The sequence below is a fragment of the Marmota monax genome, unplaced genomic scaffold, assembly GCF_021218885.2.
Source record: "Marmota monax isolate L192 unplaced genomic scaffold, Marmota_monax_Labrador192_F-V1.1 WCK01_AAM20220418_F8-fsc00041, whole genome shotgun sequence".
NCBI classification, from domain to species: domain Eukaryota; kingdom Metazoa; phylum Chordata; class Mammalia; order Rodentia; family Sciuridae; genus Marmota; species Marmota monax.
The window spans coordinates 14939112-14954398 of NW_026695238.1; the positions used below are offsets into that span (position 1 = coordinate 14939112).

A 15287-nucleotide genomic window follows, 5' to 3' on the forward strand; every position below is an offset into this window, starting at 1 on the left:
TTTGAGAACAAAGTAGTAATTAAACAATTTTTGCTTTATTGTTTCATATAAAATTTATTTAAACGCATCAGTGATTTCAATTTATTATTCATTTACATGGCTTTGGAAATACTTGCTTTACATTAATGAAAAAACAGTGCATGAGTGAGGCATGAAGAAATTTGAATCAGTCTGTGTGGATAATTTGTTGTCAGCTTTACCCATATTGTAGACTATTGGATGAATGTTATCTTGGAGGACTTGTTAGGACCTCTGCTCTCAACCTTGTCTGATTCAGTACTTTTACCAGTTAGTAGGGAGAGGCAGCAAGATTTAAATAATACATGATTTAGAAACAAAAGATTGGGTATTCTGAATTCTGAGATGTTTATTAATCTGATAATGAAAAAGGTGGTAATGACTGAAGAAATTTTTAGGATTAAATGAGACTGCATGAAATTTCTTCATTCAACAAATATTGGAATTCCTAATTGTGTGCCTCCCCTTGTCCTAGGTGCTAAATACATATTCCTTTTCTTTGGAAGACGTTGGTGTGATGATTAGATTTGCAAATCATTCAATGTTAAGAGGGCTAGCTGTAGAGCGGTACAGTTTGGACTTGGGATCAGAATTAAGGTGGAACAAAAAACCTGAGTCTAATTAAATGGAAATTGAACAGCAGAAAAAGCTCTCTTATAAGTTACTGAATTTAAAATGTAGAGTAGCTGTGTGTAACAGCCTACTTGGGAAAGGCTCAGCTCTGTCAGCTGATAGTATGCTTCATGTTAATCAGCAGCTTGATGGTATCCTCAAAGCTGAGTGCAGTATTTATTAGACCTAAAGTCTCCTCAGGTGCAGAGGCCCATTGTCATTTATGTTGTCACAGGACAACCTAAACATTCTGTTTATTTCTGGGGCCACACCTTGAAAGGTCCATATATTGGAGTAGGTGGTCCAGGCATTTAAAACCTTGTGATGAGGACTGCATAAAGAAAATGGGGCTGTTTATATAGAAGACAAGGCTGTGGATTGGGCAGAGTGGGCAGCAGGGTTTACAGGGTCACTGTCTGCAAATATTTGCTAAATGATCATGTGAAAGAGGAATTAAGAATTAACCTGCATGAGTCTCAAGGACAGAAAGAGGCTGAACGATGGAAGGTTCAAGGAGGAAGGTATTTGATACATTCTCTGATAATTAGAGTTGTCTGAAAATGACTAAATATCTGAATTTTAATTTGTTGATTCATATTTACACTTTGTGATAGGAATAGATGAGTGAAAGTTCTTTTTCATCATTATTTTTAGTTCTTTTGTTAATCCAATGAATTTTCCTAGCCTCCCTCTATTAAAAATAAAGGTGGTTTTCTTTGTACCCTATAGGAATAACTTTGAAAAGGTGAATTTCACAAAACCAAATTGACATGAAGTTTTCAAGAACATTAAGGAGGTTGATATGCTAGCTACTAATATAATAAAACATGGCAATTTCCACACACATAGTATAGGTGCATGTTCTTTTTTGGGTATGGGGGGCTGGAAATTGAATTCAGGTGCACTCTACTTCTGAACCACATCTCCAGCCCAATTTTGTATTTTATTTAGAGATAGGGTCTCAGGCTTTGAACTTATGATCTTCCTGCCTCAGTTTTGTAAGTTGATGGGATTACAGGCGTGTGCCACCATGCCTAACTGCACATGTTCTTTTTTTTCATAGTGGCTTTTATTGAATGCTTTTTGATAAGATGCTCCTTCAGGTTAACTGTGCTAAGGATCCTGATCTTGTTTCATCACATAATCTTTTTGTTGAAAGTAATATGGATTAAAAGATTATTCAGTACTAATCTCGTTCGTGGAACACTTTGATATATGAGTCACTTGTGAGATGATCTATGACATTGAACTAAGATAATTCAGACATTGAAAATTCCAGAATGATTTGTTCCTTATAAAATTTTGAGATTTTCATATCATGTATTTGCCTTTTTTTTTTTTTTTTTTTGCTGCTCAGGGCCTCACACCTCTGGGCAAACACTATCATTGAAATGTATCCTGCCCTCGATCCCAACCCCCTGTATTTGCTTTATATAAGAAGGAAATGGTGGAATTACTGATAATTTGGGGTAAGAGTCATGTATAACCTTGTGAATACCCATGGACAATGTGGAGGTAGAAAAAGACCTGTGTTGTTGGGATTGTAATTAGTAGTAATTGATTACTGCACAGGGGGAGATCAGTTCTTGTAATAATCTTGTAGTATGATTCTGTGGGGATAATGTTGTAAAATGAATAATCCACACAATACCAGTAAATGAGCTTAGCCAAGTGTCATACTGACTAGTGCATTTTGGTGTGAAATACTTGGGAACAGACAGAAAATTTTGGTTGTAGACTATTTATGGCAGTAAATAATATGGGTTTTTACATACATAAATCTAGAACCTTACAATTTTTAGAAACCACGTGTCTTCAGTTTGTTAAGAGTTGTCAGACCACCTGTGTTGGTTTCTAAGACTTACTTTATATTAGTTCCAGAGTTGTCTATCTGATCATGTATGAGCTCCCTGGTGACCCAGGTTAGTGAACTGCATAGCCCTGGAAGGTAGAGCTGCCTTTCGTACTTCCAAGTAGTTTTCTCCTCCTCTCCCATTTTTCTGGGAGACTAATGGTCTCTGCAGAAAATAAGCTAGAGACTGTGATTTTTTGTTTTGAAAAATGATGAATAGTGCTCCCAAAAGCTTTCTATTCCCTGCATTGAAGTTTATGATCGCATTTTTTAGTTGTAAAATATTTTTTAAATAGAATTAGTTTAACCGATAGCATTAATTTTTTTTTTTTTGGTGGGGGTAATGTGTGGGGGAAGTCACATTTAGTTTTTCAGAGGTCAAGTTTATGTAAAGTTTATGCATGAATTGGGTGATATGAGACTGACTTAAATGGGAACATCAAGCATCTAGAGGGAGACTCAGAGCTCAGGCCTCACACTTTGGCATGTTGTGTCACCTTGAACAGCTTCACTCAACTGTTTAAATAGTTGTCTGTGTAGGTGACATAGTGCTCTTAGGAAAAAAACATACCACGTGAGTCTTTGATACTGCTTTTATTTTCATAGGTTAGGCAAATCTTGTTAATTTATTATAAATGAAATAAGAATTCCTGCTGTTGTGTTACAATAGTTTTGGGTTGGGGAAAAAAAAATCTGTTGGTCTGAGTCCTACTTAATGAATGCCTAAGATTCTTGACTAGCAAAGTCCGTGATAATTAGGTTTCTGTATCCTTGATATTCTTCTGCTATTACCAGTCTTAGACCACTCCAAAGTTCTTCATTATTTTCTTTTCCTTTTGGTCAAAGAGTAGAAAAATGTGACTTGCTGCTGTGCCCTGCTCTTTACAACTGCTTGCCTTTACTCAGCTAGTATTTATTTCAAGAGATGATTCCCGCCTGGGTCATCACCAGTGGGGAAGGTTAATCTTTCGCTTTTCCACATGAGCCTGAATAAGGGAAATTTCAGAAAAGAAGAGCAGCTACAAATCTGTTTGAAATCTGATAGGGCTTTTGGTTCTTGTTTTGCTTGAGGACAGCTTCATTTTTTAACTGAAATGAAAATAATTCAAAGAAATGTCTTAAGCTGGATATAGAGAAAGTATTCATCTTAGTATATATAAATGAAAACCAAGGCAGAGAAAGCATAATTTTCATGGCGCATTAGACTTGGAAAGAAATAATAGAGATCATCTAGTCCAACCTCCTACTGGTGAATAAACACTCATTTTGTGTTTATAGAAAAAACTATTTGATGTTGGAAACAGGAATTTGGGTTTGAAAATACTTTGTTGCCCAATTATTTTTTGCTTTATCTATTGGAGTTTTTTTTCCTAGTTGACTTATATCTAACTAAACCTTTATATATCTATAAAAACTTAAACATATGTATATTTATGAACTATTTAGAGCCATCATGGTTTTTCATGTCATTGAATGAGTCATAGGGAGGAAGAGAATTTTTTGCTTAGGTTAGAAGCCATTCAGATGAATAGGTGAATATAGGTTCTAAACCATTATTTGATTATAATGCAAGTGAGTGTTAAAGCACAAATAATTTGTATCTCCTTTCCACAAATATCACCTTGAAGGTTTGGGTTAGAGCTTCTATTACTTGCTCTGATCACTTTCTGCCACAAATACATGAATATATACATGTGTTTGGGAGTCATGTTCAAATGCTTTTATGGGTTATGTATGAATCTGTGCTGTTGTTATTTTGAATTTCCATTCTTAGCCATTAAAAATTTAGGATGTGATATGAATAAGAACCAAAGGAATAATCTTTGCTGTCTTGAAAAAATAACAGTTATAAAAGGATGTTCACTAACTATTGTGAAATCATTTTTCCACCCAGGGAGCTAGGTTTGAAATCATACTGCTCCAATTTACAGATGAAAATAAGAGATTTATGGTTGATTTTCTTACAGTTCAGTTGTGTTAAACTTCGGCCCATTTTCCATTCATTACTGGTAGCATACCACATCCTTATAAATTCATCAGCAACATTTCTGTATAAGTATCTGTCAAGTTGAATCACGTTGATTTCAGCAGATAACCACAGATACAAACTTTGAAATGTAGGATGTTGTTTTCAGGATGTGTATTGTTAGCTCAGCCTTTGTGTGTGTGTGTATGGGGGGGGTATTGGCATGATTATCATGATATAATCAGAGAGATGTAATCAGCATTGAAAAAAAGAAAACATGAGATACAGTGAAGGAGAAATAGCTGCATACTGGCTGGGTATATTTAATACATTAGACAATAGGATGCCATAGATAAGTGTTACTCTGTCAGTCCTGTTTCAGAGATCTGAAAATTGTCAATGCTTTGTCCATTGATATGGATATCCATGTCAGTCCTATGTGGGCTCTTGGAGACTAGAGTAGTTGGTAGTTCAGGAACAGTCTTGTCAAAATTCTCCATCTTGACTTGATATTCACCTTTGGAGCCTCTGGTCAACAGAGATGCAAAACAGTGACGTAACATGATTTCAGAGGGTAGATAGGATGTCCTCCTTTGGCAGATTTCTCCAGTGCCTTCCTGCATTGCTGAAAGGAACACAACTAGTTCAAAGTGGGGAGGATTTTCGTGCTGGAGCAGAGTAGCCAGAGGACTTGATGGGGTAATGGAGTGGTAGTAGGTTAATGGAAAGATGAAGAATGGACATTCCTCAGAACTGATGCCATCAAGGTGGAAGTCTACACTGGTCTGGTAGAGCTCTCCATTTTCTCTTTCCTGGTAGAGTACAGCTGACACCCGGACACTGGTTAAAGGGCTGGGTCGTGTGTTGGCCACTTGGAAAATAAGATTAGGCTTGCCATCTATGTGAGCTACCACTGCTAAGTCAGTAAAGCGAATTGAGAAAGCTCGATTTTTTGGCCGGGCAATCTTCGCCACAAAGGCACCTAAATTAGAAATCATTGAATATTTTTTTAGAATGAAGATGTTAAATATCAATGACCTTTTTTGAATGAGAGGAGTATAACAAATAATTATACATTTCTTGGTGTTATGCTTTCTAGTAAGTCAGGAATTTAACTTATTATTATTATTATTATTATTTTGGATGGTCCCAATTGCCTGAAGAATTTTTCAGAATGTATACATACATTTCTTTTAAAAAGCCATGATTTCAAAATGGGTAAACAGAATTGATTTTGTAACATAAAATGTAAAACTTTACACTTAGTTTCTTAGAGTCAAAGAATTGATCCTTACCTATATTCATACCCTTACTTTAAAAAAAAAATTATAGAAAATAAATGCAATTTGGTTGCAACCAGATGACTTCAAGTTGAAATGGAGCTAGAATGATTCAAAGTAGAATGATTTGAGGTAGGAGGGGATCAGTACAAAGAGTGATATACACTAAAGAATTTTTAAACCTTGAAACTTATAACTCTTTTTGTTTGCTGAAGACTCTGGCTATAGGGGATTTTAGCACACCACTCAGGTACATCTTCCTATGACCCTAGCTATAGATGAGGGTTTCTTAACCACTTTTGTGCCAATAGATCTCATTGGCAGGCTGGTAAGACCCATGCAACCCTTCCAGCCTCAGTAATATAGAGAGACCCTAAGCAATGTAGTGAGACCCTGTCTCAAAATAAAAAAGGACTGAGGATGTAGCTCAGTGGTAATGTGCCCCTAGGTTCAATTCCCAGCAACCCCCCCACCCCCCGCCAAAAAAAAAAAAAAAAAAAGTAAAGTGAATATAGAAGAAACAAAGTATACTGAATTCAGTTAAATGTTTTAAAAAACAATGTAATACTAAATGTTCTTTAATAGTGCATTAAATAACAAAATCTAGCAGTGGATTTAACACTGTGATTTTGAAATATTATTGGTTGATATTGAAAATATCTGTAATTTGTGTTTGTATCACAGTTACTGGTAGCAGTGGACACTATTGTTTTTTATTGCCTACATTCACAATTGAAGGAAATGCCAAATTTAGTTAAGGGTTAGTGCAAAAATTTATAAGTTTTTCCCATCTAAATTCACAGATTCCCTTATTTTATCTAAGAACTGACCCAGTGTAAGAACTTTTTTGGAAGTTAAGTGATTTGTTTCAGGTGTAGAGCCTATTGCTAACACACTGGGACTTCATTCTAGATCACCCTGTGGAAGGCCAGTGCTTACCTTCTCAGATTATTTTTGGATAGAATGTTAAAGCCAGTTTTTCTGTTCTTTCTTTTTTAATTGTATATGTCACATAAAAAGGACACAAGCTCTACTTTATTAAAGAGTCTTGCATGTTTAGCGGTTTATAAGCAAGATTTCATGATCTTTATGGCCATATTTTCAGTGAATTTTGTTTAAGATGTGCATACATAACTTGTTTTCTAACATATAATGCTACCTGTGGTGCTGTGCGCTCACTAATGTTGAGTAAATGTTGAATAGATGATCTCAGAGGAAAAAATTCTAGCACAGTGAAAAAGAAAAAAAAAATCAAATTCCTGTTAGGTAACATGACTGTCAAAATATTCATTGAATGTATTTATTCGCTTATTTAACAAAATTATTAGCTTATGCAAAAAAAACTACTTGTGGACCTTTCTGTTAATACTTTTTGCTCATAGGATATTCCTATAAATTAGTGTCAGAATGATCCCCATTCCCTCCCCACATTTTTCCCTTAAGTAGTTCCAATAGGTAAGATATAAGTATTGCATCAAATTCCTTTTACAGCCTATTGTTTGATCCTAGACTACTTTTTTTTCTTTCTTAGGCATTACCTGCTAATTATATGAATAAATTACTCTATATCAGAATCACTTATAACTGACTATGCCCTTTCCAAAATGCTTGCACTTTTTTTTTTTTTAAGAATAAAGACAATTACCTGTGATAAAAGCCTCTAGCATGAGGCCTAGGAGCATTTGTATGGCAAGTAAGGCGATTGCACTTGGACAGTCACCACTGGGGAACATGGTACCATAACCAATTGTGAGTTGTGTCTCCAGAGAGAAGGAGAATGCAGCTGTGAAACTGGTGATGTACTTGACACAGATAGTGTGGTTTTCAGGTGGGGCATCATGATCTAGTTCCAGATCACCATTCATCTCAGCTAGAACATACCAGAGCACTGCAAAGACAAGCCAGTGGACAACAAAAGAAGCAGAAAAGACCAGCATCACCCAGCGCCAGCGCATGTCCATTAGGATTCCCCATGCATCTCGGAGATACGCAAGACCTCTTTGAGCACCATCCATCTGAAGTGTGCTGTGGCCATCTTTGGTGACCATCCTTCGGTATCTCTGACTTAAGAGGGGAGCAATGACTTTGCAATTACTGCTTTCCATTTCAGGCCGTAATTCTCTGAAATCAAGAGTAAATTAGTCAGCCCTTAACTCTTTTATAGTTAATATTCATAAGTTTGAAACCTTCTTCATTTTCTGCTTTCTTGAGAATGCCTCTCTTGACTATAACTTGGGCAGACTTTCCCGTTCCATAAGGGAGCATTTACTGACTGAGTCATTAATTTGGTAGTTAATCATATTTTACCCCAGGGTATTCTTCCATTTCCCTGAATGGCTGTTAAAATATTGTTCGATATTTTAACATTTTCTAAGTATATTGTGGAATTCCTGAAGTGAGTAAGGATTATGTTTGTGCCTATTTAACACTCTTATACCTTCTTTGCACAAGTCCAAGCATCAAGTATTTAATGCTTTGAGCAAATAGTATGTGTAAATTAACAGCTTTTCTTAAGTGTGAATAATTCATAATTAAAAGGAATATGTTTAAGCATATAAATATTCTTCTTTGTGAATAAACAGAAATCATTTGGAAACATACTATTAAACTGTGTGCAAAACTTCTGAAGCCAATCTAGTACTAGGATAAGACATGTTTGTGATAATCTTTTAGAGGTCCACAGTTCTAATGTCCTTATTGCCTGTTGTAATTAGCCTGTTTCATAATGGGTTTGTTTTGTCACTCTGTAGAGATATTCATGGATTCTGTCTGCCCTGGCTGACAGATTGTTGTCTTTTTTGACTATTCTAGGTTCTGAATAGATTGTTGGGTGGAGAGAGAATTGTTTTCTTTGCAAAATAAAAAAATTCAAGGTAGGACATTTCTAGATAGCATTTATTTTGCTTTTTGTTTTTTTGGTAATTCTGGGAATTGAACCCAGGACCTTGCACATGCTAGGGAGATGTTCTACTATTGAATTGTAAGCCCAGACTCAGTAATATTACCTTCGAAATAAGTAATCCAGAGGAAAAGGTTTCCAGAGTTAATGAATCAGAGTAATCATTAAGGGGTCAAGTGGCAGTCTTAAATAGGTAATAAGATAATGAGTTTTCTGCTGAACAGTTTTCATCAGTGGTTATGCTTTTGTTGTGAATAGAAATATAGTATGTGCCTTCCTTGTGACCATCCTTGCATGTATGACAAGCGTCTAAGACTTTTGTATGGGGACTCCCTGGAACACACCAGAAAATGTATAGCCTGTTGCTTAAGTCCTCCTTTTGTTTCCTGCAGGCAGGTAGCATTAGGAGTTTCTGTTTGACTCTTCTTTCAGAAGTAGATACTTTTGGGGATATTGCATACCCTTTCTTGCCTTTTGAATGATGCTTAGGAAGGGCCTTTGAACACTTGTGGAGCAAGGCTATCATATGGGTTTACTAGATCTTTTTGGGTCTTGGGACTTTGGGGCTGTGGAGGTGGTCTCTCTTTGTTGTTGGAATTAGACAGCTTTCTCTTTTGTCCAGAGGTTAATTTAATATTTTTCAGGGACACTAGAGACAGTCTTTTGTATTTTTCTTAGGTTTGAACTACTGGTTGAACACTAGGATGATTGTTCATTTTATTTAGATTTGTCATTTTAGTTTTATATTACAGATTTTTAAAAAGTCTTTTTTTTATTTGTTGGTTGGTTTGTGTTGCACATTGAACCCGCATGTGCTAGGCAAGTGCTTTATCACTGAACTAGGTTCCCCAGTCCTAGTGTTAATGTTTTGTAACTTATTACTCTGGCAAGTTATCATAATTATTTTATCTAGTATATTTTTTACTTGGCTTTTTTTTGGGGGGGCGGGCACTGGGTATTGAACCATGGCTAGGTCCACACTACCACCAAGTCACACTCCTAAGCTATATCCTTATTTTGTTAGGCTCTTTTTTGTTGTAGTTTTGTGGTGCTGTGAATCTAACTGAGAGCCTCACACATGCTAAGCAGATTTGATCTATCATTGTACTACATCCCCAGCCCCATTGGGGTTGCAACTGCCTTGAGTTCGCTTGATGATGGAATGATGCAGAGGATGCAGGGATGCCAGAGAAGTACAGTACCCAGAGGTCTGGTGTGGGTAGCAGATGAGCGGGGACCTAAGGATGCTCTCAGTGACAGCGCTTGAATTAGGAAAGAGAGTGTTGGGAGAGTGGGGGCACATGGAACAGGTAGGCTGTGGGCCAGAACTGCGGGCCAGCCACACACAGATCTTTGAGGGCTTAGATAGATATATTTTCCTTTGTGCAAAATTCTAGGAGGTCCTGGATGACCAGGCCCAGGCCAAGACCTTTGCCCAGAAGCTGACAGCTTGAGCAGTGGGCAACTGCAGGTGCTCTCAAGCTGGTCTGGTCCCAGCCTCCAGCCAGCTTGGTGGCCCTAGGCACAAAAGGAAACTTCCATTTTTTGAGTATGGCATCTTCAGAGTTGTGTGAGGCTGCCTTATTTGTCATCCCAGGTGGCTTCTCCTTGTTCCCTCCCGTAGTTCCCACTTAGGGATATGCAGGAGAGGTACCTGATCCCAGGGCCAGGGACATCCAGCCTGATGCTCACCCCACCCAGCCCTACCCTGCTGGATGTGGAGGACAAGAGTCCTTGAGTATCAGGTTTCCAGCTCCCCAGTCCAGCCACACCCTGAAGAACTCAGGGTCAGGTGTTTTGTCTGAACCTGGTGGGAAGGGGCAACAGTGCCTCTGGTGTTACCTACAGGCCTCCTCCAGAAGGGCGGGCTACCCCAGGACTTGGCTGGGTTGTCTGTCCTCCCTGAGATCCCTTTCCCCAGACTGCCACAGAGGTAGAAATAAGGCTGAGGGGTCAAAGGCTGGAGAGGAAAGCAACAGGAAAGGGCAGAACTAGGAACCACAGCCCTCCCTAACCCTCACCAGGCCCAGAGCTTGGAATCCGGTCTCAACCTCCTCTTGACCTCAAGAGCCCCTACACTTGGTGGCCAAGGCCAAGGTCGTAGCTTTCCATTCTTTTTGTGTGTGCTGAAGCTTTGGCCATTTTGGGGGGATTTTCCCTGGAGGGCTTGGGATAGGGAGCATGACTCAGAAAACACTTTTGTGGTTCCTTCCACAGCAGCCCATCTTTATAGCCCAGAGACCCCAGCCACATACCCAACTTGGGCCCAGGCTGATGGGGGGGAGGGGCGGTTGTTACCTGAACTGAGAGGTAGCTGGAAAGGTGTGGGGGCTGGTTGAGGGACTTTCAGGTGCAGATATTGGGGGTTGGTCCCACTTATGTCCTGATAGTACCCATGTACTTCTGTTCCAGGAGTTCCAGCTTAAGGGCAACACCCAGAGAGAGAGTCACAGAAGGGAATGCCTGGAGCCTTTAGGAGAACAGGGTGGGTAGCCTGCCCCACAATTCCAAGTGTGGTAGCTGGCTAGGGGAAGCCCAGGCTGCCAACTCAGGGGAAGAGGCCCTCACCCCTCAACAGGCAATGGCTCAGCTCCTTGTCAGGAAGGACCTGCTACTGGAATGGTAAACTCAGGCACCCTAGCATCTAATCACAGAGTCCTATAGGAAGTACCTGAGAGAGGTCTTAGGGCTGGGGCCAGGCAGGTAGCCCAAATCAGCCCTGGCTTCAGCAGCCCACATCTAGCCCAGACACGTCTCCACATAGCACAGAGCACTCTGGGGTCTGAGCATGGTGTTCCTAGCCCAAGGGTGTTGTTGCCCATGACAATGGTGACAGCAGTTGTGGCCCAGCCTGCTCATCTCAGGCAAGAGCACTCTGGATCTAAATGTTTTAAAAGACCTGGTCTCTGTCCTTTTAGCAATAAGAACAGCAATAATAATAACAAAATCTTCATAGGCACTAGGTGTTGCTAGGTGTTTTTAATCCTGCATTATCTCTGAATCTTTATTTCAGCAAGATAGACATTAACTGTCCCTATTTTTCAGATAAGGCCACCTGGACTTAGAAATTTATGCAAGATAAATGAGTGCTTTGTATTATTTGAATTATTATCTCAAGTCTGCCCAAGTGCAAAGCCAGTTTAAAAAAAATTTTTTTTAAACTATAAGAAGCTGTCTATTCATAGTTTGGTCAAATAAAAATCCTTCCTAAGATGATTGGTATTCTAAAGCTAGTCTTCAGTAGCCAGAATTTTAGCACTTTTAGTTGATGCTCCTTTTGTCCCTCAAACTCAAATAAATAACCTAACCATTGTTACCTTTATACATGATTCTTATGACAGTAATGGTTAATAATAGAAGTTAGTATTTGTTATTTGACAGAAATCATAGCAAGTACTTCACAGGTATTTTGCTTATGTGAAGGCCATAGGCATAGAAGAAGCTCTCAGTAATTGTAAATTGCCTTATTGTTATTAATGTTTCCTTACTCTCATAGTAAAAAATTCCATTATTATTCCCATTTACAGGTAATGAAACTGAAGCACAGTGAATTTCCCTAAGGTCACAAAGGTAGTAAGTGGTGGGTGTTAATCTAGAGCCGCTGCTACATTGCCTCAGAAACAGACGTTTGACCCTGGTTAGCCTTTGTGAAAAACACAGTGTTCTATTTGATTAGTTTTGTTCAAGAGCCTCTACAGAATTATTTGTTCTTCAGGAATGCTTATTAGGTTCAGACCTTTGATTTGTAGGTAAGAACTGAGTTTTCACTTAAGGAAGACTTCTTTGAAGACTTAGAGGTTAATCAGAATTATTTAGTTGTATTTTTCAGACCAGTAAAATTAAACAGTGAGAAGAGGAGAATTATTATGTAGCATTGCTAGGTTTATATTTTGCCAGGTGAGTAGATCATTTTAAAAACAATGCTATTAGCATACTTTTATCAACGAAACTATTTTGACACTTGAAGAGGAAGGATATAACAATGAAAGACTAGTTTGATCCTTTTACGGAGAGTACAAATACTCTGTTCTCCTTTATGCCTTGCTTCCTCCCATGTGGAAGCCCTGCTGGTGCTGGCTGCTAGTGCCTGGTCTGCTTTTGGAACAAACCACTCTCCTGTGAATACTACTAAATGCTCAGTGTTTGAAAAAATCTTAAGAAGATCTCCACAATTATTCTTGATTTCAGCCTATTTTGTTCTTGAACGTTCTAAGATTTAGAGAGCCTTTCTGTATACTCTATACTTTACAAAGTTAATTATTTTCATTCAAGTTTCTTCAGGACCATTACTTATTATCTACAGTTTTTATAGCAGTCTTAATCTAGATTCTTTAAAATTTCATTTTTTTTCTGTAGCAACTAAATAACATGGAAAAAGACATGACCAGGAAAATCCGAAGGCCATTATCAAAATAGTGAAGCAGTATCTTTTTTTTTCCACATAAAACTTTGCTGTATCTTGTTTGGATTGTGTTGAGAGAAGTAAGATTTCTATTCTCACCTAACAGTTTACTCTGGATAACTATTCATTGGACTCATGTGGTGTCCTATAAAGAACACAAAACAAGGGTTATGGCTATCAGGTTCTGTTTCTATTGATTACGAAGGTGTGTCATCTTGGGCAAGCCACCTAGTCCTCTTGGCCAGGTGTCTTTAGGTTTAAACAAAGAAAGGGGGCGGGATGGGGAATTAAACACTATTCTTTAAAGCCTCTTAAGTTTGTAAACTTATTCCTAATTCCTTCAGCTGATTCAGAGATTTCATTCATTTTTTTTCTATGATTTTTCCATCTACTTACAGTTTTAAAAATTATATTATTGTTGCCTGATATATATAGGATTTCCCATCAATTTTAAAAGTGTCTAATGAATATACAGTATGTGTATACTATTATAATTCTAAGTTAATTTTATCCCCTCCCCCACAAGTGCTTTTTAATGTATTTATTTTGGTTTGTATTTATATGATACTCATCAACTAATCTCAATAGAAAATAGAATGGAATATTGGGAAAGTTTGCTTGCAGTTCTGTGTGTGGGCTGTAAAATATTTGCCCATTTTTAAATTGTTTGGTAGAAAAAAAACAGTACTTATTTTAAAAGTGATAGTTGAAAAAAACTTCATTAGTCATCAAAATAATGTTTTCATTCTACTCATTTGGTTGTAGCCCTTAAAATTATGTATTTTCTATTGCCGTAACTTAAAGTAGTTCTGCAGTTCTTATGAAGCAATTAAGATCCAGGACATACTTAACAAATGTTAAATGAATATGATATTTGTTCACATCTGATGTTAACACTTTAATAAGACTATATTGAGAGTCTTATAATCATCTCTCCTGCCATAATTAGGGCAAACAATGTGAATTCTAACCCTATTATATAAGCTCATTCTTCCTTTCATATTTTTCAAAAGCATCCACAAATTTTAGTAAAAATTCCTTTCTTTAAAAGAACTTTAAAATTAGAATATTCATCACTTTTTCATGGATTGAAAAAGCTAAAACAAAGTGATTTATTCTTTAGGCATTTTGGTCTGTTCCTATAATCCCTTCCAAAAGACATTTATTATTATTTTTTAAGCCACTGAATTTAATCTAGGGTCTTTCTCTTTGAATTTATATATTTTAAAAGAGAACTAGTGTACATACAATAAGATAATTAAGAGAACTTCCAGTAGTGCTTTCAGTAGGGCTGTTATTCCAAATTTAAAATTTAAGGAAAAAGAAAATAAAGAACCTTAATGCATGAACCTACAGGTAATTATTTTAAAAATCTATTGGAATTAGTCTAGCTCTGTCTCTGTTTGATGGTAATTGTTTTTAAAATCTATTGGAATTAGGCTAGCTCTGTCTCTGTTTGATGGTCAATTTCTTTCCCTGTTCCACTTAAGGAAAGAAATAATATTATTTCATGTACTCACCAGTTCTTTTGTGGGTCAGTCTGTATACCAAGGTAGGTCCTAAGGAGGCTTGCGCAATCTTTCTTTTTGGTTAGGTAGTTTAAATCTACAAGTCTAGTTTGTAGGTTCTCTTCTTGGACTGGCTTTACAGCTTACATTCCTGTGTTTATAATGTCGTGGGGGCTGGTTTCAGCTGAAGCTGATGTGATTGGTCACTTAGTCTGCAGGGGGGCCAATTAGCTCTGATCATGTGGAAAAGAATGCTGGTTTGTTAGGAGGTCTTTCTTTACCCAACACAAACCTTAACAACTCTGGAGAAAGCCTCCAGAACTGACTTGGAGAAGGGGTGCATTTTTTCCCTCTAATCAGGACCGGTTTTTAGTAAGTTTGCATAATCTTACTTAAGAGTTTATTTGAAAGTTCAAAGGGATAAAATTCCCTGCAAGATTTCCTTTCAGCCGTCTTTCCTTATATAGCATGTTAAAGTGTGAGATATCTCCTTCACTAATCTTTTTGTTTCCATCATTTCTTTGGGGTAGATATGTTTATATAAGGCAGGGTATTTAGTCATAAATTAATAATAATTTTTCTTTTTCTGTCCCATCTCATCAGAATTGCTGCTATTAATTCCAGAACTAGCAATATAGGTGGTTGAGTTAACTGAAACCTTTTTCCCCTTCCTTTTTTTAATTCAAGGAAACAGACTTTTTAAGAAGACTGCATAAAAAGACCTTGACTTGGGAATAAAAATAATTGTTT

The 15287-nt window shown here is 37.4% G+C and overlaps 2 protein-coding genes across 7 annotated transcripts in view; one reads left to right on the forward strand and one right to left on the reverse strand.

Moving 5' to 3' along the window:
• Positions 1-15287, forward strand: part of Gigyf2 (GRB10 interacting GYF protein 2) — a 135664-nt gene that overhangs the window by 56242 nt on the left and 64135 nt on the right. The window lies entirely within an intron of this gene.
• Kcnj13 (potassium inwardly rectifying channel subfamily J member 13) lies at positions 3062-14689 on the reverse strand. Its single transcript, XM_046439581.2, has 3 exons — positions 14550-14689; positions 7374-7849; positions 3062-5430 (listed from the first exon to the last, which is right to left on the reverse strand). The coding sequence occupies exons 2-3, from the start codon at positions 7831-7833 to the stop codon at positions 4808-4810; spliced, it is 1083 nt and encodes a 360-aa protein (XP_046295537.1). The 5' UTR covers positions 7834-7849; positions 14550-14689; the 3' UTR covers positions 3062-4807.